We start from the raw sequence: 27,779 nt of genomic DNA, 5'->3' as shown, positions 1-27,779 counted from the left end.
TTCTCGGCTGTGGAGCTGACGAGAGCGAGCGGGAGAGGCAGCTTCTATCCTGGCTGGCGGCGCGAAAGGAAGTGACCTATGGATTAACACGGTCAGTCTGACCACGTGACCTCACTCGGCCATCCATGGAAAAGTGACAATGCTTGGGGGAAACGTTGCCAAGTATTGTGGTGTTTGCCTAAAAAAAAAAAAAAAAAAAAAAAAAGTAATTAAAAACACTAACTTGCCTTTTTAGAGCATCACAGTGTATATATACTACAACACCATTTTATCTTGAAGTAGGAACAACATGACATGAGGTGTGTCTTGGTGTAAGTGTAGACGATGCCTAAACGCTCAATTCAAAATGGTCAAACCTTAACAATTATAGAGTGATATCCATTTTATCTGCTATTAGTAAAGTATTTGACTTGTTTATTTTCTTGAGAATAATATTTTTTTTTTTTTTATCAAATTCTCAATTTGGCTTTAGAAAGAACTCAACAAAATCAGTGTTTTAAATTTTTGTTTCAAAAGTTCATTATGAATTGGATAAAAAGTCTCATGTCGCCAATGTGTGCGTTTTTTTTTTTTCTAAGGTCTTTCACTCTCTATATCATCATATTTTACTTGTTAATTTAAATAATATTGGCTTGCGGGGACCTGCTTATGACTTAATCAAGAGCTACTTAACAGAGTGCACAGTTTTTTTTTTTTTTTATGTATATTCTGATTAGAAATGAATTAAATATAGTGTACCTCAAGATTCAATACTAGACCCCATTCTGTTCATATAATAAATTCTACTAACAATGCTCATTTTACAATGTATGCTGACGACACAAGCTTCATTGTCAATGATAATGACCTCTCTTAATTGTCCCGGGAATCAGATCACAACAGTAATGGATAAAGGATAACAAGTTAAAACTTATTTAATAAAACTCATGTGAAGTTATTCAAAAATAGATCTCTAACATATGACTTATCTCTAGTAATTTTGGATCAGGAAAATGTTCCCAATGTTAACACAATTAATTTTTTAGGGGTTTTATTACATGACAAATTTAATTGGAGGCAACATATTGGTAATCTATCTACTACTCTGTCAAAAAAATTGCAGGAATCCTGTATCGTATCAGACAAATACTCACGACTGAATCTATGTTAACTCTGTTATACTTTGTTGCTAAAAATTATATATTGCATACCTATTTGGGGTTGGAAATGGCCATTATTCCTAGATAAATTATTCAAAATTCAGAAAACATATTTTAAAAATAATAACACTTAAAAAGAAATTTGACCCTACTGAAGGGATATTTCCCAAATTAAATTTGTTGAAGTATATTCACAAATATTTTATATTGTTATATATATTTAAGTTAATGAAAAGTAAAGATGGAATCTTCAGCATTCAGAGACATCTTCCTTCTAGTACAAGAAATCATATGAATTTCTTCAAATTATCCATTCAGAACTAAACTCTTCCAAAATTATCTTCTATATCTTGGTCTTGAAGTTTAGAACTCTCTTCATATCTAGATAAAATCTAGTCAACACTGTTAGTTAATTGTTTTCAGGGTAGGAAAAAATCCGGGATTTATTATTATTATTATTATTATTATTATTATTATTATTATTATTATTATTATTATTATTATTATTATTATTATCATTACTAAACCCACTGTTTATTTATCTTCATGTTCTGGGGGGAGGAGAGGTTTATTGAGTATTTATTTATCCTTTTTTTTTATTTATATGTGATAAAGTTTTAATGGACAATTAAAAGTTAATACAGTGAAACAAATATAGATTTTTTTTTCGTTAAGGAGGGGCACAGGCCAGGAGCAAAAAAAAAAAAAGAAAATAATAATAATAAAGAAAAACACCCACTGAGATAATAATAATAAAGAAAAACACCCACTGAGGTTCCAATCCCCGAACAGAGTAAAAAGCGGTTGTTAGAAATTACAGGATAAGTGTGTTTTTAAAGGATTCAAATCAAAGGAAATGGAAACACAGAAGTAGGCTGGAAGTTCTAATGTTTAAGAGGGAAAGGATGAATGATTGAGTATGCTAGTTAACTCATGCATTAGAGAGGTAAACAGAATAGGGAAGAGAGAAAGAAGAAAGTCGTGTGCAACGAAGCAGCGGGAGGAGGGGAGGTATGCAGTTAGCAAGATCAGAAGAACCCTTAGTATGAAAACAGTGGTAGAAGATAGCAAGACGTGCAATATCGTGGAGATGAGAATCCGAAGACAATCAGTTAGAGGAGAGGAGTTGATGAGACGAAAAACTTTTGATTCCGCCTGTCTATAAAAGGGGTATGAGTGAAACCCCCTCCCTCCCCATACATGTGAAGCATACTGCATATATGGATGGATAAGGTCTCTGTACACAGTTAGCAGCTGTAAAGGGGGGGTGAAGGTGAGCAAAAATTGGCGGAGACGACTCACAACACCTAACTTCACAGAAGCTGTTTTAGGTGATGAAATATGAAGTTTCCAGTTTAGATTATAAGTAAAGGACAGACCGAGGATATTCAGTGTAGAAGAGAGGGACAGTTGAGTGTAACTGAAGAAGAGGGAATAGTTGTCTGGAAGGTTGTGTCGAGTTGATAGATGGAGGAATTGAGATTTTGAGGCATTGAATAATACTAAATTTGCTATGCCCCAATCATAAATTTTAGAAATCAGAAATCAAGCATTCTGTAACTTCCCTGCGAGAACTGTTTGCTTCCTAAAGCGTTGGACGTCTATGAAAAGATGTGGAAAAGTGCAGGGTGGTATCACCAGCGTAGGAATGGATAGGACAAGAAGTTTGGTTTAGAAGGTCATTGATGAATAATAGGAAGAGTGGGTGACAGGACAGAACCCTGAGAAACACCACTATTAATAGATTTAGAACAGTGATCGTCTACCACAGCAGCAATAGAACAGAGAAAGGAATCTTGAGATGAAGTTACAGAGAGAAGGATAGAAGCCGTAGGATGGTACTTAAGAAATCAGGGATTTGTGCCATACTCTATCAAAATGCGTTTGATATGTCTGAGGCTACGCCAAGTTTCACAAAAAAAAAAAAAAATAAATTAAAAAAGAATGACCAAGACTCAGTAAAAAAAGCCATAAGATCACCATTAGAGAGTCCTTGACGCAACCCATACTAGCGATCAGACATAATGTTATGAAGTGATAGATATTTGAGATTCCTCCCTGTTGAGGAATTGCGGAGATTAGGTCACTCGTACTGCAGCCTGCTAGGCTCGACTTCTTGTGAACAAACAGTACATAAGAACATAAGAAATAAGGGAAGCTGCAAGAAGTGACCAGGCTTACACGTGGCAGTCCCTGTATAAAACACACCTACCTATTTCCATCTGTTATCCCCATCCATAAACTTGTCTAATCTTCTCTTAAAGCTCTCTAGTGTCCTAGCACTAATTACATGATTACTAAGTCCGTTCCACTCATCTACCACTCTATTTGAGAACCAATTTTTTTCCTATCTCCTTCCTAAACCTAATTTTTTTAAGCTTGAACCCGTTATTTCTTGTTCTACCCTGGTTGCTGATCCTAAGAATTTTGCTTACATCTCCCTTGTTATAACCCTTATACCACTTAAAGGCTTCTATCAGGTCCCCTCTTAATCTACGTCTCTCTACAGAATGTAAATTTAACAGCTTCAACCTCGCCTCGTAAGGAATACTCCTCATCCCCTGTATCCTTTTAGTCATTCTCCTCTGTACTGATTCTAATAGACCTATATCTTTCCTGTAATGTGTGGACCAGAACTGCACAGCGTAGTCTAGATGAGGTCTGACCAGCGCCAAGTATAACTTTAATATTACTTCCGGCCTTCTACTTTTAACACTCCTAAAAATGAATCCTAGTACCCTATTTGCCTTGTTTCTGGCTTCTATGCATTGTTTCCATAGACGGAGTTCAGAGCTAACTATAACTCCTAAATCTTTCTCGTACCCTGTACCTACCAGAGTTTGGTTGTTTAATGTGTACCTATTGTGTGGGTTTCCTCTACCTACGCTAAGCACTTTGCATTTATTGATATTAAATTGCATTTGCCATCTATCCGTCCATTCATTCATTCTATCTAGGTCTGCCTGCAAGTCGATGGCATCCGATTCTGACCTAATTAATCTACCTATCTTTGTGTCATCCGCAAATTTACTGACATCACTACTAATTACACTATCCAAGTCATTGGTATATATTAGAAATAACAATGGCCCTAATACTGATCCCTGTAGCACCCCACTAATTAAATGACCCCACTCGGATTTCGAGCCGTTTATTACCACTCTCTGTCGCCTGTTACCAAGCCATGACCCTATCCAGCCTAACACCTTCCCATCTATCCCGTGTGCCCTAACCTTTCTCAGGAGCCTTTGATGGGGTACCTTGTCAAATGCTTTACTAAAGTCCAGATATAAGATATCATATCTATCACCATTATCTACTGCCTCGTACACCTTAGTGTAAAAACTTAACAAGTTTGTCAGGCAAGACGTCCCCTTCGTGAAGCCATGCTGTAACTGATATATCAAGTTATGTATGTCTAAATGTTCCCTAATATTCCTCGTTATTATTGACTAACATTTTACCTACAACTGAAGTTAAGCTGACAGGCTAAAGTTTTATCTCCTTTCTTAAAGATGGGTACTACATTAGCCTGCCTCCACATTACTGGTACCTCACCCGACTCCAGTGATTTCCTAAAGGCAGAAACTAACTCACTAATAATCTCTTTACATTCCTTAAGTACTCTGGGATATATTTCATCAGGTCCTAGTGACTTGGAACATTTTTAGCCTATCTATCTCCTGTTCCACTATCTCCCTAGTTATGGAAATATCTGTCAGCTTCTCATTCTCATCTGCTCTAAACACCTATTCACTATCTGGCATATCCTGCATGTTTTCCTGGGTGAAGACAGCTAAAAAATAATCATTCAGAAGTTTACTTATCTCCTTCCCAGAACTAACGAGCTCCCCATCTGCTGCCTTTAATGGACCTACAGTATTCTTATTCTTCGTCCTGTATACCTGATAAAATCCCTTGGGGTCCGTCTTCGCCTGGCTGGCTACCTTTAATTCATAATTGTCCCTAGCTTTTCTCGTTAACTTCCTGACTGTTCTAATTCATTATTATTATTATTATTATTATTATTATTGCGCCCTGAAAACTTCTTCACTTGCCCTTAATCTCTTATATATACTTCTCTTACGCTGTATATAATGCTTTAACCTAGCAGTCATCCATTTAGGGTCATTTTTTTTTGTGATCTTATTGTTCTATACGGGATATTTGCTAACTGACCCGTATGAACTTTATCTACGAAATATTTATACAATTCATCTGCATTTACCTCACCTAATCCCCTCATCTCGTTCCCTACTATCCAGTCCACTCCCTCATCTACTCGCCTCGACCTCACCTCTCTCATTTCAACATAACCTGACATTCCAACATACTCACATCTATCTCCCCACTTCCTCTTTCCTCCTCCCTTCCGGACACATCTTCCCTCCTCTTGTCCTACACCCTCACACTTCACCTCACCTCTCTCATCCTGCCTTATCTCTCTGAACTCCGTCCCTGACCTGACCTCACCCTGCATCCTTTGCCAGTCCACTCCTTGGAGGTACCTTTTTAATTCTTCAAAATCTGCTCTCCTAAAGTCAGGTATTTTACTAGTGTTTTTGTTTCTAACAGTTTCTTCCCATTCTAAATTGTACCTAATTTCCCTATGGTCACTGTTACCTAGCTGTCCTCCAACCTCAACCTGCGTGACTGCTTCCTCCCTGTTAGTAAGAATTAAATCTAGAATATTATTCCCCCTTGTGGGTTCTACGACTACCTGTTTTAAAAAATTATCCTGAATTACCTTAAGAAATTCCTCTGCTTCCTTGTTACCCACAATCAGACTCCAGTAGATATTCCTAAAATTAAAATCTCCTACCACATATACCTGAATGTACCTGCCTGCTCTATTTGATTCCTGCCACAGTGAGGTGTTAATTCCCTCTGTACTGGTCGGTGGTCTGTAAACTACCCCTAGCACTACTGACTGCGATCCTTCCTTCTAACTAACAGGGAGGAAGCAGTCACGCAGGTTGAGGTTGGAGGACAGCTAGGTAACAGTGACCATAGGGAAATTAGGTACATACCCATATCGACTCTGCTTTGTTATCTGTTTTTATTCTATTGTTCATACAACACTGTAATGTGTCCCTAACGTATAACGCGACGCCTCCTCCTCTCCTGTTTTCAGTTGACAGTGGTAACACTCTGCTTCGTAATCTACTTGTGGTGATCCTAAATCAATGACGGTTTTGAGCTTTCTTTTGAGGCTGGCATCTCAGTAATTTCCTTTAGAGAGACAGGAAATTAAAGCAATAGGACGGTAGTTGGAGGGACTAGAAGGGTCACCCTTTTTAGGAACAGGTTGGATTTAGGCAAACTTCCAGCAAGAAGGATAGGTAGATGTTGATAGGAAGAGTTTGACTTGGCACGGAGGCACAGTTTCGGAGAACAATAGGAGGGACCCTATCAGGTCCATAAACCTGAGTGAGAGAGAGAGAGAGAGAGAGAGAGAGAGAGAGAGAGAGAGAGAGAGAGAGAGAGAGAGAGAGAGAGAGAGAGAGAGAGAGAGAGAGAGAGAGAGAGAGAGATTGTACGAGTAGACTTGTATACACACAATCCAGTTGAATAAATGTAGCCCAGATGTTTGCCTCATAAATGGATGCACTTCCAGCATCGATGAGTCTGGTCTTCGCGGGAATTACAGTTACCACAGGAACTCTTCAGACAGTCTGTATGGGAGAGCCAGACGGTGATGAGTGGGGCAGAAATGCTGTGGCGACACACACACACACTCTCTCTCTCTCTCTCTCTCTCTCTCTCTCTCTCTCTCTCTCTCTCTCTCTCTCTCTCTCTCTCTCTCTCTCTCTCACACACACACACACACACACACACACCTGCGGAAGCGACCCAACATCCTGATCTTGGCAAAGCTGGACAGCTCTCTTTGCTCCTCCTCCGTGATGGGGCTGGTGTCCGGTGCTACAATGCCACCAAACATCATATCGCCCCACACCCTGACGCCGGCAGTAGCCAGCTTGTCAAGGCAGCGCCGCCACATATCTGTCTTCATGCTGCTGGCGGGGAAGCAGATGCTCGTGTATCTGTCAACAGCGGCAGCAGAGAAATGGATAGGTAGAGATAGATAGATAGATAGATAAACTTAGAGCTAGGCACATACACGTATACATACAAACATACATACATATTTGCATGCATGCACACCTACACACGCTTAATTAAAAATCTTGAAAGATGGGTGGGTATTCACATATTCATATTTGTGTACATGCAGACATATAGACATACTAGCAGACGAAAAGAAAAAAAGAAATAGATAAGATAGAAAGACAAATAACTGTATAAATAGAAAGACACAAACAGACAGACAAATCATTAAATTGGCATCCACTCACCCACTCACTGAAGAGAGAGAGAGAGAGAGAGAGAGAGAATTACTACTACTACGACTACTACTACTACTACTACTACTACTACTACTACTACTACTACTACTACTACTACTACTAGTACTACACATACTTTATAAAAATAATAAAAAAAAAAATACCATATAATATTTATCTATTCATTTATTTTTTACTTATAAACAGAAGCATTACTTCAGCACTGAAACACATCTAACATAACCCAGCCTGACCTGACGCAACCTAACCTTACAAGTATGATGATTACTTATAAACAGAAAAATCCTCTCTACGACCCTAGCCTAATATAACCTAACCTACCCTATTTAACCTAACAAGCCTAACTTGACCCAATTAACCTAACTAAGCATACACATAAGAAAAATCTTAACACCTGGGTATTACTTAAATATTTAAAATCTGACATAACCTAGCTAACCTAATCTAACGTGACATACCCTGACTGAATCAGATATATCTTAAGCTCAAAAAGGACCCAACTGAATTTAACTCACCGAACCTAACAAGAACAAAACTATTAGGAAAATCTATGTATGTGCTTTCATTGTCTTTGATCATAAACCTAACCTACATAACCTAACCTAGCTCAGCCTATTCTAATCTACCTGACCTGACCCATCCCAACCTAACCTAACTTAACCTAACCTAATCTGCCCAATCTAGCCTAGCCTAACTCAAAATAACCTAAGAAAATTATAACGTGACGAATTACTTAAAATACTTAAAAGGATTTATTTATATGGCGTGTGTGATAGAATGTTCGTTCGTTTGCTTATTTCCTTATATACCCACCTAACTGTTGTTTGTTTGTTTGTTTGTATGCTTTTCTCCTTGATTTTTTTTTTGTTTGTTTCTTGCTTTCATTTAGCTTTTCTTTTTTTTTCCTGATTTGTTTGTTGTTTTTTCGCTTGTTTCTTCATATATATATATATATATATATATATATATATATATATATATATATATATATATATATATATATATATATATTAATTAATTAATTTATTTATTTACAGGTTTGCTTGTTTCCTCCATTCTCACCTCCTTTATTTGTTTTTAAATTTATTTGTTTATTTCATAGTTCCCCTAAATTTTTATTCGTTTGTTTCTCTACTTCTTTGCTTTATTTTATTTGTTTTCTCATTATTTCCTTATTTGTTTGTTTCTACTACCACTGCTCGTGCTAGTACTACTACTACTACTACTACTACTACTACTATTCTTCCTGCACCTCCTCCTTAATATGTTGTTGTTGTTGTTGTTGTTGTTCTAATTATTATTATTATTATTATTATTATTATTATTATTATTATTGACAAGAAAATGAGAGAGAGAGAGAGAGAGAGAGAGAGAGAGAGAGAGAGAGAGAGAGAGAGAGAGAGAGGAAACTGACCGACTGCCTTAGCGATTGGACGTACAGTGCTTTGTTCCGTGCTCCTGCTTGATTTGTGACTTTATTATTTGTCCAACTAGCAATGCTGACATACAAGGATATCAAGACTATGCTTGAAATGTAACAAGCATATAATTACGCTATGGAAATGATGATGAAGGACCTTACAAGCAGGATAAGGCAAGTTGAGAGTCATAACAATGAAATGATTCGCTCGTTGGAGTTCACACAGAAGGAATTAGAAGAATGGAAGACCGTTAACAAGACACTTATTGAAGAAGTGACAATGTTGAAGAAGGAAATTGGCAAGAAATCTGAGTTTAATGTGAAGCTAAACATGCTACAAAGCCGAACTGATTATCAATAAGCCTACTCAAGACGTAACAACCTACACTTTGATGGCTTCGACGAATCACCGAACGAGACGTAGGAAGAAACGCAAGTTAAGATTCAAAAACTACTTCGAGACAAGTTAGAGATTGGTACGATACAGCTTGAACGAGTTCATAGGTTAGGGTCGAAGTTCTCCTCTACTCGTCCCCGAACCATTGTTGCACGACTCAGCAAATTCGAAGATCGTCAGTCAGCCTTACGAAACTAAGCTAAACTGAAGAATACGAATCTACATCAATAAAGACCTGTACGAATCTTCGGTAAAAGCAAGAAAGGCACAACTACCGGAATCGAGAAAGGCAAGAGCAGAGGGTAAGTAGCTTATTTCAGTCATACTAAGCTAGTGATCCGTGAACGAGTAACGCAGACCGAGTACTCTTCTGTAGCTGGGTAAGCTGCCTCTGTGGTGATTGTCACTCATGCTCAGACCCTTGCTGCTGCAGTCACTCCTGCCCGGACTCCAGATGGTGGTAGAGCTGCTGCTGGTGTCACTCCTGCTTGGACTGCTGCTGGTGACAACACTGCTGATGGGGTCACTCCTGCACAGACTCTTAGAGGTGCTGGCGCTTTTGCTGCTTTCGATGGTGCTCCTAGTGTTGCTGATGGTGGTGCTCGGGAACCTGGTGCAGCTGGTGCCTTGCTGCAGGTCGCTGGCAGTGATGATGTCCGTGAGAAGGAGAAAGGACAGGAGAATACGACACAACGTAGTAAGAGTAAGCGCAGAAGAAAATAAAATTTCTGATACGTACTAAACATTGCACATCAAATAGTTCTTCCTATCATTAATATTCTTTCTACACTCAAGTGATGTGGAAGTAATTCAGTTGCTTGGTGGTGATTATACTTAATTCTTAATTATGAAGAATTTAATGATTTTGTGAGTGATTATTGTAGGTTTCCAAGCTGACCTCCTGGTACTTGCAATGATGGGATAGGCCAGGGACACACATGAGGTAAGCGTAGATCCCTTAATGTCCGAAAAAAAAAAAAATACAAGGTTGCTGCCTGGAGGTGCGTGCGTATCCCGACAGCCAGGCAAGCAATACTGGGAGAGAGATGCGTGAGGGATGAGGTGCCAAGTCGGCTTTAATAAAGAACGCATCACTGTCCCTTACGAAGTATATTATCCTACATTTTCCCTCTCCCTTCACGCTCATAGCACGCCCTGTCTTAAGCGACGTTCTTGTCCTTGAAGCGTGCTGAGCGGCGGGGCAAAGCTGGCGGAGGCAGCTGCGCGCCAACTGGGATGACCTCCGTGATCTGCAGATCCTTGGAAAGAGACGGTGGACGGACTAAGGAAGCGGTGATTCCTCCACCAGATGCGGCTACTGGACATCTTCACTAGATGGTCGCTGGATGTACTTATGCTCATGACGGTGCCGACCTTATTCCAGCGCTATGTGGTCGGGTCCTGGACACGAACCACATCGTCAAGTTTAAGCGGTAGAAGATGTCGGGCATGTGCATCGTACCGGGCTGTATCGTCGAGGAGGCGAACTGCAGCCTTACGGTCGCAACTCTCTGCTCTGGCCTGCCACTCCTCCTGGAAGGCCTTAAAGTGAGCTGGTACACAGGAGCGAAGAGGGTGACCATAGAGGATTTGGGCTAGGGAGCGACCGGTGTGGTTCGGAGTGTTGCGGAGCTCGAGGAGACCCCTGTCGAACGCCTCACAGTCAAGGTTTCCAGAGGGAGCCAGCCACATTCTGAATGAGCTGCTTGACGGACTTCACCGCTGCTTCGGTGTGCCCGTTTGACTGTGGGTAGTGAGGCGTTAACATGTTATGGCGGATACCCCAACGCTCAAGGAAGGTGGCAAACTCCCGGCTAGCAAACTGCGGGCCGCCATCCGTACGCAGGCGAACTGGAACACCCAAGTCGCGGAAGAGGTGCCTGAAGTGGCGAACAGTTGCAGAAGAGGTCGTGTCTTCACCGCAAGACACCACCACAGGCCAACCAGACAGGCGGTCAGCGACCACAAGGAAGGATTTCCCTGCGGTAGAGAAGTCAGCTGATATTGACTCGGAAGGGCCTGGTGGGGTGTGTCATCGCAGAGGCGGAGCTCTCGCTGTTGGCTAGGCTACATCAGTTGACACAGCTCACAGGCCCGAACCGTGTTCACAATGTCTGCGTCGATGCCAGGCTAATACACCGCCTGACGTGCCCGACGCTTTGTAGTCTCAACTCCTCGGTGGCTGTCGTGCAGACGGGCCAACACACGACAGCGAGGAGCGGCTGGAATAACCACCCTAGCTTGTACAGGACTAGGTCACCCTCGCAACAGAGGACGTCACGTAGCTTCCAGTAATCGCGCAGAGTGGCGAATAAGGAGTAGCGATCGCTTGGGAACCATTGCTTGACATGTAGAAGCAGGTCGACGTAGGCAGGGTCCTTTCTGCCTACACGCTGGAGTTCCTTCATCGCAGGGACACTGACAGTAGCTATGGTGGCAAGGGACTCCACCACTCCCAATGTGACGATGCTCCTGACAGAGAAGCTGGTCTCGGTATCCAAGGTGTCGTCATCGCTGGTTGGATTGCCGACTGGGAAGCTTGAGAGGGCATCTGGGATGCACAGCTACTTGCCTGGACGCCAAGTTGCAGTGAAGGCAAAGGCAACCATCTTCTCCTTCAAGCGCTGCAGACGTGGGTTGTCGATGGCATCCAGTGTGTAACAGTTGAGGATAGGGACCAGTAGGCGAAAGACACGTTCTATACAGAAAGTATGTAAGAAAACCCATAACCTTTGTCCAAAAGTGCAAAGAATATAGAAACAAAGTTATTAATGTTATCAAATGCAAAAAATCAATATAAAAAGAAATTTGTGGATAACAAGGACAGTGGCAAAAAAAAAAAAAAAATTGGTGTTATAAATCAAATTGTCAATAATTCAAGAGTTAAACCTAAAATAGATTATGAAACGATTAATAATTTTAAAGCGACTCACCTCCAAATGTTGAGTAATCACTTCAATAAGTATTTTGTGAATGTTTTTTTTTTTTATGTAGGAAGGAAACTGGCCAAGGGCAACAAAAATCTAATAAAAAAAAATGCCCACTGAAATGCCAGTCCCATAAAAGGGTCAAAGCAGTGGTCAAAAATTGGTGGATAAGTGTCTTGAAACCTCCCTCTTGAAGGAATTCAAGTCATAGGAAGGTGGAAATACAGAAGCAGGCAGGGAGTTCCAGAGTTTACCAGAGAAAGGGATGAATGATTGAGAATACTGGTTAACTCTTGCGTTAGAGAGGTGGACAGAATAGGGGTGACAGAAAGAAGAATGTCTTGTGCAGCGAGGACAGCTAGATATGCAACATTGCGGCGGTAAGAGAGAGGCTGAAGACTGTCAGTTAGAAGAGAGCAGTTGATGAGACGAAAAGCTTTTGATTCCATCCTGTCTAGAAGAGCAGTATGAGTGGAACCTCCCCAGACATGTGAAGCATACTCCATACATGGACGGATAAGGCCCTTGTACAGAGTTAGCAGCTGGGGGGGGGTGGGGGAGAAAAACTGTAGGAGACGTCTCAGAACAGCTAACTTCATAAAAGCAGTTTTAGCTAGAGATTAGATGTGAAGTTTCCAGTTCAGATTATAAGTAAAGGACAGACCGAGGATGCTCAGTGTAGAAGAGGGAGACAGTTGAGTGTCATTGAAGAAGAAGGGATAGTTGTCTGGAAGGTTGTGTCGAGTTGATAGATGGAGGGATTGAGTTTTTGAGGCATTGAGCAATACCAAGTTGTCCCATTCAGAAATTTTAGAAAGATCAGAAGTAAAGCGTCCTGTGGCTTCCCTGCGTGATATGTTTACCTCCTGAAGGGTTGGACGTCTATGAAAAGACGTGGAAAAGTGCAGGGTGGTATCATCAGGGTTGGACGTCTATGAAAAGACGTGGAAAAGTGCAGGGTGGTATCATCAGCGCAGGAGTGGATAGGAAAAGAAGTTTGGTTTAGAAGATCATTAATGAATAATAAAAAGAGACTGGGTGACAGGACAGAACCCTGAGGAACACCACTGTTAATAGATTTAGGAGAAGAACAGTGACCGTCTACCACTGCAGCAATAGAACGGTCAGAAAGGAAACTTGAGATGAAGTTACAGAGAGAAGGATAGAAACAGTAGGAGGGTAGTTTGGAAATCAAAGCTTTTTGCCAGACTCTATCAAAATCTCTAAAAGAGGACGACCAAGACTCAGTAAGGAAAGCCAGAAGATCACCAGTAGAGCGGTCTTGACGGAACCCATACTGGCGATCAGATAGGTTGTGAAGTGATAGATGTTCAAGAATCTTCCTGTTGAGGATAGATTCAAAAACTTTAGATAGGCAGGAAATTAAAGCAATAGGACGGTATTTTGAGGGATTAGAACTGTCACCCTTTTTAGGAACAGGTTAAATGTAGGCAAACTTCCAGCAAGAAGGAAAGGTAGATGTTGACAGACAGAGCTGAAAGAGTTTGACTAGGCAAAGTGCAAGCACGGAGGCACAGTTTCGGAGAACAATAGGAGGGACCCCATCAGGTCCATAAGCCTTCCGAGGGTTTAGGCCAGCGAGGGCATGGAAAACATCATTGCGAAGAATTTTAATACGTGGCATGAAGTAGTCAGAGGGTGGAGGAGAGGGAGGAACAAGCTCAGAATCGTGCAAGGTAAAGTTTTTAGCAAAGGTTTGAGCGAAGAGTTCAACTTTAGAAATAGATGTGATAGCAGTGGTGCCATCTGGTTGAAATAGAGGAGGGAAAGAAGAAGAAGCAAAGTTACTGGAGATATTTTTGGCTAGATGCCAGAAATCACGAGGGGAATTAGATCTTGAAAGGTTTTGACATTTTCTGTTAATGAAGGAGTTTTTGGCTAGTTGGAGAACAGACTTGGCATGGTTCCGGGCAGAAATATAAAGTGCATGAGATTCTGGTGATGGAAGGCTTAAATACCTTTTGTGGGGCACCTCTATCATGTATAGCACAAGAACAAGCTGTGTTAAACCAAGGTTTAGAAGGTTTAGGACGAGAAAAAGAGTGAGGAATGTACGCCTCCATGCCAGACACTATCACCTATGTTATGCGCTCAGCACACAAAGACACGGAAGCAGTAGTCATTCCAAGGAAAATCAGCAAAATACCTCCTCAGGCCCCCAACTAGCAGAGGCAAAACGCCAGAGGCACCTTGGATCATGAGGAGGGATTGGAGCGATAGGACAAGATAAAAATATGAGATTGTGATCGGAGGAGCCCAACGGAGAAGAAAGGGTGACAGCATAAGCAGAAGGATTAGAGGTCAGGAAAAGGTCAAGAATGTTGGGCGTATCTCCAAGACAGTCAGGAATACGAGTAGGGTGTTGCACCAATTGCTCTAGGTCATGAAGGATAGCAAAGTTGTAGGCTAGTTCACCAGGATGGTCAGTGAAGGGAGAGGAACACCAAAGCTGGTGGTGGTATGTCTTCTACCGCTATTTTCATGCTAACTGCTCTTCTGATCTTGCTAACTGCATGTCTCCCCTCCTTCCGCGGCCTCGCTGCACAAGACTCTTCTTTCTCTCACCCCTATTCTGTCCACCTCTCTAACGCAAGAGTTAACCAGTATTCTCAATCATTCATCCCTTTCTCTGGTAAACTCTGGAACTCCGTGCCTGCTTCTGTATTTCTACCTTCCTATAACTTGAATTCCTTCAAGAGGGAGGTTTCAAGACACTTATTCATCAATTTTTGACCATTGCTTTGACCCGTTTATGGGACTGGCATTTCAGTAGGCATTTTTTTTTATTAGATTTTTGTTGCCCTTGGCCAGTGTCCTTCCTACATAAAAAAAAAAAAAAAAAGAAGGATTAGAGGTCAGGAAAAGATCAAGAATGTTGGGCGTATCTCCAAGACGGTCAGGATTACGAGTGGGGTGTTGCACCAATTGCTCTAGGTCATGGAGGATAGCAAAGTTGTAGGCTAGTTCGTCAGTGAAGGGAGAGGAAAGCCAAAGCTGGTGGTGAACATTGAAGTCTCCAAGAATGGAGATCTCTGCAAAAGGGAAGAGGGTCAGAATGTGCTCCACTTTGGAAGTTAAGTAGTCAAAGAATTTCTAATAATAAGAGGAGTTAGGTGAGAGGTATACAGCACAGATAAATTTAGTATGAGAGTGACTCTGTAGTCGTAGCCAGATGGTGGAAAACTCAGAAGATTCAAGAGCGTGGGCACGAGAGCAGGTTAAGTCATTGAGCACATAAACGCAGCATCCTGCTTTGGATCGAAAATGAGGATAAAGAAAGTAGGAGGGAACAGAAAAGGGGATACTGTCAGTTGCCTCAGACACCTGAGTTTCAGTGAGGAAAAGAAGATGATGTTTAGAAGAGGAGAGGTGGTGTTTTACAGATTGAAAATTAAATCTTAGACCGCGAATGTTGCAGAAGTTAATGAAGACAAAGTTGAGGGGGGTGTCAAGACACTTAGGGTCGTCGACAGAAAGGCAGTCCGACCTGGGGACATTTATGGTCCCCTCCCTAGATGGGGACTCCGAGGCTGGTGTAGGAGTCGCCATGATGATTTTAAAATTTTTGGGTGAAGGGTGTGTGTGTTATTAGGTGCTTGTAGTTTTGTGTGGAGGAAGAGAGTTGTCTTTAGAGGGCAGGCTGTGACTGCCCCCTTGTGTTGTGAGACACAAAGGGAAACGTTCAGTGAGGTCACAGCTGGGTTTAATGATAAGTTGGTAAGGACACCTCACCAGAGGAAATAACAACAGTCATTAATTCCCTTAAAGAATCAGCGCCAGGATTTGATAATATTTACACTAAAGTTCTTAAGAAAACTCCTTCAGTATTAGTTCCAGTAATTTCTGAAATGATAAATAAATCTTTTCAAACAGGTATTTTCCTGAGAGGCTGAAGATTGCTAAAATAATTCCGCTTTATAAAGGAGGGAAGGAGGATGACATTATCAACTACCGGCCCATTTCCATACTTCCTTGTGTTAGCCTGATCCATTAAAAAGAGCAATGCATAATAAAATTCCTTAATATTAACCATATTTTAACTAAATGCCAGTTTGGCTTCAGAAAAAAAATAATAAATAAATAAAATAAAATAATATATATATATATATATATATATATATATATATATATATATATATATATATATATATATATATATATATATATATATATACATATATTCTCCGGTTAGCCTTAACTAAATTAGTTGATCTAATCCTGAATAATTTGGGTAAGGATAAAATTGTTATCAGTGTTTTCCTTGATCTAAAAAAAAAAAAAAAATATTGAAAGTCTTTAAGTGGTATAAGTCTTTTAGTGGTATAAGAGTTATAACAAGTGGGGTGTAAGCAAAATTCTTAGGATCAGCAACCAGGATAGAACAAAATTAATGGGTTCAAACTTGAGAAAAATTAGGTTTAGGAAAGAGATAAAAAGAAATTGGTTCTCAAATAGAGTGGTAGATGAGTGGAACGGACTCAGTAATCATGTTAATGCTAGGACATTAGGGAGACGGGTTGATGGGATGGGGATGATAGGTGGAAATAGGTAGGTATATTTCATACAGGGACTGCCACGTGTAGGCCTGGTCGCTTCTTGTAGCTTCCCTTATTTCTTATGTTCTTATGTTCTTAAACGATTTTTGATACCTTAGATCATGAGATAATGATCCAGAAACTAACTTGCTATGGAATAAGGGGTAAATATTATAATAACTGCTTTAGGAATTATTTGAACAACAAATTACAATGTACAATTCTTAACAATACAACCTCTGATTACATCAGTGTCACAACATTAGTGCCACAAGGCTCTACACTTGGTCCATTGTTATTTTCCTCTACATAAATTAAATTAAGTCATCACAATTATTAAATTTTACAATTTTTGCTGATGATACAAATATTACATATACTGATATCGACAAAAACTCCCTGACTATGACTCTAAATACTGAGCTTAATAAAATATCTTCTTGGTTACTAAGCAATAAACTTTCATTAAACGTGCAAAAAACAAATTTATCTTGTATTATCAGATAACAGAAGCTTCGGTGAGACTCATATCGAAATTTATGGGCAAGAAATAAAAAGGGTTCGTTCAATGAAATATTTAGGAGTAGTAGTTGATGATAAAACTTGTTTGTAGTGAATATGTTGAGAAAATAAATTCGAAATTATCAAAATCATCAGGAATACTCTACATAATTAGGAATTTGTTATCTATTGATACATTATTACTCTATTTTATCCGTATCTGCAATATTGTAATGTTGTCTGGGGTATGGCCACGAAGATTACACTGAATTCCCTAGTTCTGATTCAAAAAAATTGTACGTACACTGAGTAATGTTGGCCATTATGAACACACAGCTCCTTTATTTAAAAACCTAAAAATATTGAAAATTTCTGATGTATACAAATTAGAATGTTTAATACAAGATCAGTTGCACAGACAAGATGTAATTCATTTACAGACAGCCTCGGGCACACACAACACAACTACCAGACACAGGCACAACCAGAGATCGATATTTCCACAGAATGAACTCCAAAAAAAGCTTCGTAACTTATTATGGATGTGTACAATATAATGCCTTACCAGAAAGTGAAAAAAAAATACTTAATATTTTTTTTTTATTAGAATTAAGTTGAAACAGTTAAGATTAGAAAATTATATTGAATTATCAATGTAGGAGTACTTATGAGTAGTTGTTTGTATATGTATATGTATGTTTGTCTTATAGTTGACTGTATATGTCAGGATATATATGGATATGTGATAAAATATCTTTAGTTAGTCAAATTGTTACAAAGGAAGGTTTTGTTTTCTGTATTTCAGCAATTTTAAGTTAAAAATTTGTTGGCTAAGGTCAACAAAGTAATAGGTGATATGAAATTTTAAGGGCCTGTAAAAAAATAATTAATGGGCTCTGCCATGATACATAAATCTTTGTATTTTATTATTGTGTTATTATAATTGGTAATACATGTTTTGAATTTGAATTTCAAAATTTGAATTTGAGAGAGAGAGAGAGAGAGAGAGAGAGAGAGAGAGAGAGAGAGAGAGAGAGAGAGAGAGAGAGAGAGAGAGAGAGAGAGACCGCTGGAGGCAGTGGTGGAGATCAGGGAAGCCCAGACCTCTTAGACACGCGGCAGCAGAAGCAGACCCCACCACTAATACAGCTACCGCTGCTGCCACCGCCACCGCCACCACAGTTGCCGCCGCAGCATCAGCACCCGCCGACACCGACACTGACTCCGCCGCTGCCGCCGGCGCCGCCACCAACACCACCACCACCACCACCAACAACAACAACAGGAGCAGAAGCAGCAGCAACGACAGTAACAACAGGAGCAGTATCAGCAGCAACAACAATGGCAGAAACAACAACAACAACAGGAGCAACAGCAACAAGAGGAGGAAGAAACGAGGTCAGCAGCAATTAGGACCTCACTCCACCACACCAGGTGCGCCACCCAACCCTCCCTCACTCCAGCCCCACACACATCATCTTAGATCCCAAAGGAGCGTCAGAGGTGGAGACAGACCACGCTGCGACTACCGCTCCCGCCTCGGACACACATCCGAGGTGTGTTACAGCCGCACTGCTGATATAAGGCAGGAAACGATTCTCAGAAGGGTCCTGACAGAAGGATGGAGAAAAGAGTTAAATCCTCACCCTCAGCTGCCCTTTAGAGACTCCCCTCTCCACCCCTGCCCACCATCATGGCAACCACAACCCAGGCAACACCACAACAGGAGCCCACTCATCTGGTAGGGAATGGAGGCGCTATCCTTCAGAGTGGTGATAAATGACAGCACAGGACTCCTCCTGTGTGTCATGTACCGTCCCCCAAGGCAAGGACGTTCAGCGCTGGATTTCCTGACGGAGGAACTGGACACTATGCTACAGCAGCACAAGCGTTCCCACGTCATGATTCTGGGGGATCTAAACTTCCACCTGCAGCAGGATGCTTTTAACAGCCTCCTGATGGTGCAGGGTCTGACGAACCACGTGTCCTTCCCTACACATGAGAGGGGAGGGTCGCTGGACCCAGTGTTAACAGATCTCCCTGACTCCAGCATCGTCTGCCATCAACTGGGGACGGTGGGCACCTCCGACCACCACGCCGTTCTGGCACGCGTCAAGCTGGACATAGCGAGGGAGGCCGCCGCCCCGCGCACTATCTGGCTGTGGGAGCAGGCTGACTGGGCATACCTGAGACACGACATCGTTCGCTCGGGCTGGGACGCCCTACTGATAGGCAACGAGGAGGAAAAGGCCCGTGCCCTCACCACCAAGCTCCTTGCCCTCCAGCAGCAAAACGTTCCCAGCAGAAGGTACCTCGTTAAGCCTAGTGATCCTGCTTGGTTTGGTTACCGATGCCGAGCGGCCGCTGAGGCTAAACACGCAGCCTGGGTGAGGTACAAACGTCGTCCAACACACTACAACTGGGTCTAACATCGTGTGGCGTGTAGACGGGTGACAGCTACCTGCAGGTGGGCGAGACGGCAGCAGCGAGAGGACATGAGGCGAAAGCTCTGTGGCTCAGGGATTGGCCACAAGACCTAGTGGAGGCTTGTCAAGGAGCAGCAAGGGACAGGCCACCGTGACACTGTTCCTCCACTAACAAGATTGGATGGGACAACAGCCACCAGCAGTGAGGACAAGGCTTCTCTACTCGCTGAGTTTTTCGCAGAGATGTCAGTCACTGATCCGGATAAACGTCCACCTCACCTCCCTCAGGAAACAGGCTACACCGTCGCCGATGTTCAGGTGACACGTGGACAGGTGGAGCGGCTAATGACGGAAGTAGAGGAGAACAAAGCCACCGGCCCGGACGACATCAGCCCGCGGTTCCTCAAACGCTGCGCCAGTGAGCTGTCAGGTCCTTTTCACAAGCGTCTTCAGGTCCTGCCTGATGGAGCACAGGTGGCCCTCTATATGGAAGGAGGCGCGAGTGGTACCAGCCCACAAGAAGAACTCAAAGTCTGAGCCCAGCAACTATAGACCCATCTCGCTGCTCTCCGTGGTGGGCAAGTTGCTGGAGCAGGTAGTGGCAGGTGTCATCTGTCATCGCCTGAGTGAGCACCGCCTCCTCTCAGACAGGCAGTTCGGCTTCCGGCCTGGCCACTAAACAGCGGACCTCCTCACCCTCCTCTCCCAAGGCTGGCAGGATGCCCTGGACGAAGGTCTGGATACTCTTGTGGTGGCCCTGGACATTGCTGGGGCCTTTGATAGGGTCTGGCACGCGGGGCTTGTAAAAAAGCTTTGCGCCAAGGATATCCAGTGCAACCTCCTTGCACTGCTCGAGGACTACCTCCAGGGGAGAACCCTCCGGGTAGTCATCAATGGACAGGCATCCCAGCCGTTACCTATACAGGCCTCAGTTCCACAGGGTTCAGTGTTGGGCCCAATCCTGTGGAACATATACATCAATGACCTCCTGCGGCAAATACCGACTCTGCTTGCATAAGCCGACGACTGCAGTCTCTCCCGCTCCTACTGACGCTCCGATAGTCAGCGAGCCGTCAGAGAGCTGAACAGACAGCTCAGGCTGGTGATGGAGTGGGGAGAGGCATGGCAAGTCAGCTTCGCTCCAGAAAAGACGCAGGCCATGGTCATCTCACGGTCCCCAGCTGCCTCCCCGGCCGTCTCAGGCTGTCTGAGTTTTGGAGGCCAGACGCTTCCCTTCCAGGAACACGTGAAATTGCTGGGAGTGACAGTCAACTGCGGCCTGCGCTTTGACCGCCAGGTCAAAGCGTCAGGTCTTCTTGTTCCTCTTCTTCATTTTTTACTTCACTCATTATTATTCATGATATCTTCTTTGTTTATTCTGTTCCTCTTCCTTTATCCTTTTCCCTCTCTTCTCATTATTTTTACTCATCTTTCTCTTTTATTTATTTATTTATTTATTTATTGTGTCTATCTCTCCTTTCCATTTCCTCATCTCTCATTCCCTTTTATTAATTCCACTCACCCATTCACTGACACAGTGAGAAAGGAAGAGAGAGAGAGAGAGAGAGAGAGAGAGAGAGAGAGAGAGAGAGAGAGAGAGAGAGAGAGAGAGAGAGAGAGAGAGAGAGAGAGAGAATGGGGGTGGGGGGGAGGGGAGGGGACGGAGAGGAGGAGAGGGGAGAGGAGAAGAAAAGAGAGGAGAAGAGAGGAGAGGAGAGAAGAGAAGAGAAAAGATGAAAGGAGAAGAGAAGAGAAAAGGAGAGGAGAGGAGACAAGAGGAGAGGAGAGAAGAGAAGGGGAGGTTAGGGGAGGAGATGGGAGAGGAGGGAAGGGAGGGGGAGAGGAGAGGAGAGGAGAGGAGGGAAGGATAGAAGGGGGGCAGGAAGAGAAGAAAAACAGCAATGTTGGCGCACACTCACGGATGCTGTGTGGGCTGCAGGCGTCGTGCTATCTGGGCCGCCTCTTCCATCAGCGTCTCGTCCACGCCAGACAACACGAGACGCACCTCTGGGCAGTAAGGTAACCGTGTGGTGCACGCCTGTGTCCTCACAGCACCCACGGGGACGAGTAGGCCTGCAGTGATGTACCATTCCTCTCAGTGTATGTTGCAGGGACTGTAAGCACGCTGTACACCCACCCACACTCACAGACACACACACACACAAACACACACACACACACACACACACACACACACACACACGCATTCATACACACACACCCACATGTATATCTATCTATCCATATATCTATATATCTATCGATCTAACTGTCCGTCTATCCATTTCTCTCTCTCTCTCTCTCTCTCTCTCTCTCTCTCTCTCTCTCTCTCTCTCTCTCTCTCTCTCTCTCTCTCTCTCTCTCTCTCTCTCTCTCTCTCTCTGTGTGTGTGTGTGTGTGTGTGTGTGTGTGTATGTGTGTGTGTGTCTGCAGATGACACACAAATCCTCCACCAGAATTTTCTATGAAATTTGTCAGAATTGGTTGATGTAACTGAATCTACTTTGTCCAAAGCCATATCATACTTCTTCAGGAATGAGTTAATGGTTAATCCAAAGAAAACACAATGAATTTTTGTTGGCAATATATCCCTTTGCTCACGCATACTGGATGATTCAGTAATAAGGTCTGGCGGCACCAGCATCAATCCAAGTACATATGTAAAAAATTTGGGCCTACACATGGGCTAGTTTATGAATTTTGATGCCCACATAAATGTACTAAATAAAAAAGTTATAGGTATCCTAACGTAGATCTGTCAGCTTAATTCATACTGCAACATACAAAATATAAAAAAAAAACAAAAAAAAAAAACATTATACACACATTAGAACTGAGCTACATCAATTACTGTTTGTGGATTTGGGGATGCACTAACATCACCTTAATAGATAAAATACAAAAACTTCAGAATTTTGCTGCAAAAGTTGCCACCGTGGTTGCACCATTTCCCAGTGGTTTGTGACGTAACCACAAGTGCCACCAGGCCCAACATTCCTGACCTTTTCCTAACCTCTAATCCTTCTGCTTATGCTGTCACCCTTTTTTCTCCGTTGGGCTCCTCCGATTACAATCTTGTATCTATATCTTGTCTAACCGCTCCAATCCCTCCCCAGGATTACCCTAAGCGATGGTGCTTCTGGCGTTTTGCCTCTGCCAGTTGGGGTACCTGAGAAGGTACTTTGCTGCTTTTCCTTACAATGACTAATGCTTCCGTGTCAGAGACTCATCTCTGTGTGTCGAGTGCACAACAGAGGTGATAGTGTCTGGCATGGAGGCGTACATTCCTCACTCTTTTTCTCGACCCAAATCTTCCAAACCTTGGTTTAACAACTTGTTCTCGTGCTATACATGATAGAGAGGTGGCCCACAAAAGGTACTTAAGCCTTCCATCACCAGAATCTCGTGCGTGTGTTTATATTTCTGCCCAGAACCATGTCAAGTCTGTTCTCCAACTAGCCAAAATCTTTCAAGATCTAACTCCCCTCGCAACTTCTGGCATCTAGCCAAAAATATCTCCAATAACTTTTCTTCTTCTTTTCCTCCTTTATTTCAACCAGATGGCACCACTGCTATCACATCTATCTCTAAATCTGAACTCTTCGCTCAAACCTTTGCTAAAAACTCTACAATGGACCTTCTGGGCTTGTTCCTACTTCTCCTCCATCATCTGACTACTTCATGTTTTCCATGCCCTCGCTGGTCTTAACTCTCGGACCCGATGGGGTCCCTTCTATTGTGCTCCGAAACTGTGCCTCCGTGCCTGCACCTTGCCTAGTCAAACTCTTTCAGTTCTGTCTGTCAACATCTACCTCTCCTTCTTGGTTTAAGTTTGCCTACATTCAGACTGTTCCTAAAAAGAGTGACCGTTCTAATCCCACAAATTACCGTCCTATTGCTTTAATTTCCTGCCTATCTATTTTTTTTTTTTATTTAGCCTCAACAGGAAGATTCTTAAACATCTCTCACTTCACAACATTCTATCTGATCGCCATTATGGTTTCCGTCAAAGCCGCTCTACTGGTGATCTTTTGGCTTTCCTTGCTTAGTCTTGGTCATCCTCTTTTAGAGATTTTGGTGAAGCTTTTGATTATCAAGAGTTTAGCACAAAGCTTTCATTTCCAAACTACCATCCTACGGCTTTTATTCGTCTCTCTGTAACATCATCTCAAATTTTCTTTCTGACCATTCTATTGCTGCTGTGGTAGACGGTCACTGTTCTTCTATATCACGGTTCTGTCCTGTCATCCGCTCTCTTCTTGTTATTCATCATTGACTTTCTAAACCAAACTTCTTGTCCTGTCCACTCCTACGCTGTCCTGTCCTATGCTGATGATACTATCCTGCACTTTTCCACGTCTTTTCATAGACGTCCAACCCTTCAGTAAATAAACATTTAATTCAGAGAAATCATAGAACGCCTGACCTCTGATCTTTATAAAATTTCTGACTGAGGCAGAGAAAATTGGTATTGTTTAATGCCTCAAAAACTCAATTCTTTCATCTATCAACTCGACACAACCTTCCAGACAATTATCCCTCTTCTTCAATGACACTCAGCTGTCCCGCTCTTCTACACTGAACATCCTCGGTCTGTCCCTTACTTATAATCTAAAGTGGAAACTTTACATCTCATGTCTAGTTAAAACAGCTTTTATGAAGTTAAGTATGAATAGATGTCTCCGCCAATATTTCTCACACCCCCAGCTGCTGACTCTGTGCAAGTGCCTATTCCGTCCATGTATGGAGTATGTTTCACATGTCACTCAAACCTCTCTTCTAGACAGAGTGGAATCAAAAGCTTTTCGTCTCAGAAGAACATAAGAACATAAGAAATAAGAAAAGCTGCAACTACCTTGAGAGAGTCATACTTAATCCAACCGCCGTTCACCGGCGCTTGTTTACCAAGCAGCCGACACCGGCGGTCAGGATTACCCCTTTGGAGGGGACGACAGGGTAGCGGGCTAAAGCCAGCACTACTCACGCCTACCGTCTTCAACGGCACAGGCGATGCGAAACCTACCTGCCGAGGTCGCCCCCGACAGGATTCCGGTTCTGAGGACGCCACCCTCAGCCAGGCGGTTGGCTACCTGAGCTACTAGGCCCGCCGCAGCATGACAAACCGTTCGCAGACTACGAGCTCTGCTAGGACGCTCTGGGTCCGAGAGGACGTGCACGGAGGCTCTATGCACGCCCCTCGGACCCGAGGGGGACTGGGACCGCATCCACCCCGTGTACCCCATTTCAAAGCCATGAACCCGCTGGCCTTTGAGGGCAGGAAGAGCGCTACCCTCCCAACCAGCGGGCCGTCATCCCGGAAACGCCAGAGTGACTACCGCTGTCGAGGGTTAGTGGGTTTAGCCCACCGACTCGGCAAATCACCCTGACGGCCCACCACCCAACGAGGTAGAGAACTCGAAGGAGCAGAAAGGACTCCGGACCAGTGAAGCTGTTCTGGGCTCCGAAGCCTGGCGGAGCCCCATTACTCTATGAACATTTATTGAGCAGGGAGGATGGAATATTTGTCCAACTCCCCGCCCCACATTCATCTCGCGGGGTAAGCACTTTAGCCGTAGGCCCAATCCCTCAGGCTTGTGCCTACGTTACCAGCGGGCGCCACTAGGAGGCAGGCTTCCCCAGTAACTAAGTCTCAAGGAGGTTTTTCACGTCACTCGGGGAGTCACGGCATGACACCATCCCGGGACCTCCAGGTGTCTCTCTCTCTCTCTCTCTCTCTCTCTCTCTCTCTCTCTCTCTCCTCTCTCTCTCCTCTCTCTCTCTCTCTCTCTCTCTCTCTCTCTCTCTCTCTCTCTCTCTCTCTCTCTCTCTCTCTCTCTCTCTCTCTCTCTCTCTCTCTCTCTCTCTCTCTCTCTCTCTCTCTCTCTCTCTCTCTCTTCTATGGGAACAAAGGTAAGCGAGAGAGAGAGAGAGAGAGAGAGAGAGAGAGAGAGAGAGAGAGAGAGAGAGAGAGAGAGAGAGAGAGAGATTGAATACTTTTATTCACAAAGAACTTATAAATTTGTGAAAAAGACTGTGTCATTCCCAGGAGCCAGTCTTGGCGTGGTACATAATTATGACATATAACAATATTTTGTCGTACACACATACATAAGAAATAGATGAATGGAAGTTACACTTGAATTAATTATTATCAGGAGCATTTAAAATAGGATGGTGGTGCGTATGCGAAGTGGTCACATGGTGGCAGCGCCAAAATGCAGGATGACGCACAGCGTATCAACCTCATCCCCGAGGTTTGGTGGGTCAGCTGTCAGGATGGCCGGAATGTCTTTTCGCACATGGGTGATAAGGCCTCGAGACCCCCCTCCCACTGCCGATATGGTTGTTGGAAAAGCTGGTACCTGGCGAAGCGTCTCCTGTCTGTTCATGAGTGTCCCAGCTCCCGTGATTGTGTGGAGCGTGTGTGTGGTGATGAGTGGGATGAGGTGAGAGACAAGTGTCCTGTTGGGACGCCGCAGCGTGTCATTGTTGCAGGCGCCTCCCTTGCTGTTGTCACCACACTCCCGGTGTAATCCCTGGTTTGGGTGGGGGGGGGGGGTTCATTGAGTATCTAGAATTATGAGGAGCCTTTCTTTTTTTTTCTTAATGTAGGAGGGACAGCGGCCAAGGGCAACAAAAATACAATAAAAAAAAGCCCACTGAGATTCCGGTCCCTGAACAGAGTCCGAAGCAGTAGTCAAAAATTGAAGGATAAGTGTCTTGTAACTTCCCTCTCCAAGAAATTCAAGTCATAGGAAGATGAAAATAAAGAAGCAGGCAAGGAGTTCCAGAGTTTATCAGAGAAAGGGATGAATGATTGAGAATACTGGTTAACTCTTGCATTGGAGAGGTAGACAGAATAAAGGTGAGAGAGAGAAGAAAGTCTTGTGGAGCGAGGACACAGGAGGAGGCATGCAATTAGCAAGATCTGAAAAGCAGATAGCATGAAAAATAGGGGTAGATGATGGCAAGAGATGCAGCATTGCAGTGATGAGAAAAAGTTTAAGGACAGTCAGTTAGAGGAGAGGAGTTGATGAGACGAAATACTTTTGATTCCACCCTGTCTAGAAGAGCGGTATGAGTGGAACTCTCCCAGACATGTGAAGCATACTCCATGTATGGACGGATAAGGCCCTTGTACAGAGTTAGCAGTTGGAGGTTGAGAAAAACTGGCGGAGACGTCTCAGAACGCCTAACTTCATAAAAGCTGTCTTAGCTAGAGATGAGATGTGAACCTTCCAATTTAGATTATAAGAAAAGGACAGACCGAGGATGTCCAGTGTAGAAGAGAGGGACAGTTGAGTATCAGTGAAGAAGAGGGGACAGTTGTCTGGAAGGTTGTGTCGAGTTGGAAGATGGAGGAATTTTGTTTTTGAGTTTTTGAGGCACTGAACAAGTTTGTTCTGCTCAAATCGTGAATTTTAGAGATCAGACTTCAGGTGTTCAACGGCTTCCCTGCATGAACTGTTTACATCCTGAAGGGTTGGACGTCTATGAAAAGACGTGGAAAAGTGCAGGGTAGTATCATCAGCGTAGGAGCGGATAGGACAAGAAGTTTTATTTAGAAGATCATTGATGAATCATAAGAAGAGCGTGGGTGACGGGATACAGTCCTGAGGAATACCACTGTTAATAGATTTATGAGAAGAACAATGACCGTCTACCACAACAGGAATAGAACAGTCAAAAAAGAAACTTGAAATGAAGTTACAGAGAGATACAGAGAGAAGGCTAGAAGCCGTAGGAGGGTAGTTTGGAAATCAGAACTTTGTGGCAGACTCTATTAAAGGCTTTTGATATATATATATATATATATATATATATATATATATATATATATATATATATATATATATATATATATATATATATATATATATATATATATATATCAAAAGCCTTCAAGCAATAGGATGATAGTTTGAGGATTAGAATGGTCACCCTTTTTTTAGGAAGAGACTGAATGTAGGGAAACTTCCATCAAGAAGAAAAGGCAGATGTTGATAGAGTTGAATGTGTTTGACTAGGCAAGCCGCAAACAC

The 27,779-nt window shown here is 42.9% G+C and overlaps 1 protein-coding gene across 2 annotated transcripts in view; it reads right to left on the bottom strand.

Annotated features, from left to right (window-relative positions):
• Positions 1-2,946: 2,946 nt before the first annotated feature.
• The window catches only part of LOC135110169 (uncharacterized), a 47,672-nt gene continuing 22,839 nt past the window's right edge, over positions 2,947-27,779 (bottom strand). Inside the window, exons 4-6 of one of the 2 annotated variants that reach the window (XM_064022160.1) lie at positions 21,657-21,810; positions 6,980-7,186; positions 2,947-6,814 (exon numbers count right to left, since the gene is read on the bottom strand). In XM_064022160.1, coding sequence (XP_063878230.1) covers positions 6,790-6,814; positions 6,980-7,186; positions 21,657-21,810 — 386 coding nt within the window. In that variant the 3' untranslated portion in view covers positions 2,947-6,789. Of the gene's footprint in view, positions 6,815-6,979; positions 7,187-21,656; positions 21,811-27,779 lie in introns of those variants that run through there. The other variant, XM_064022161.1, reaches the window with a different exon arrangement.

The sequence above is a fragment of the Scylla paramamosain genome, chromosome 20, assembly GCF_035594125.1.
Source record: "Scylla paramamosain isolate STU-SP2022 chromosome 20, ASM3559412v1, whole genome shotgun sequence".
Lineage (NCBI taxonomy): Eukaryota > Metazoa > Arthropoda > Malacostraca > Decapoda > Portunidae > Scylla > Scylla paramamosain.
The sequence above is the reverse complement of the archived record's forward strand: the minus strand, read 5'-3'. Positions and strand labels throughout refer to the sequence as shown.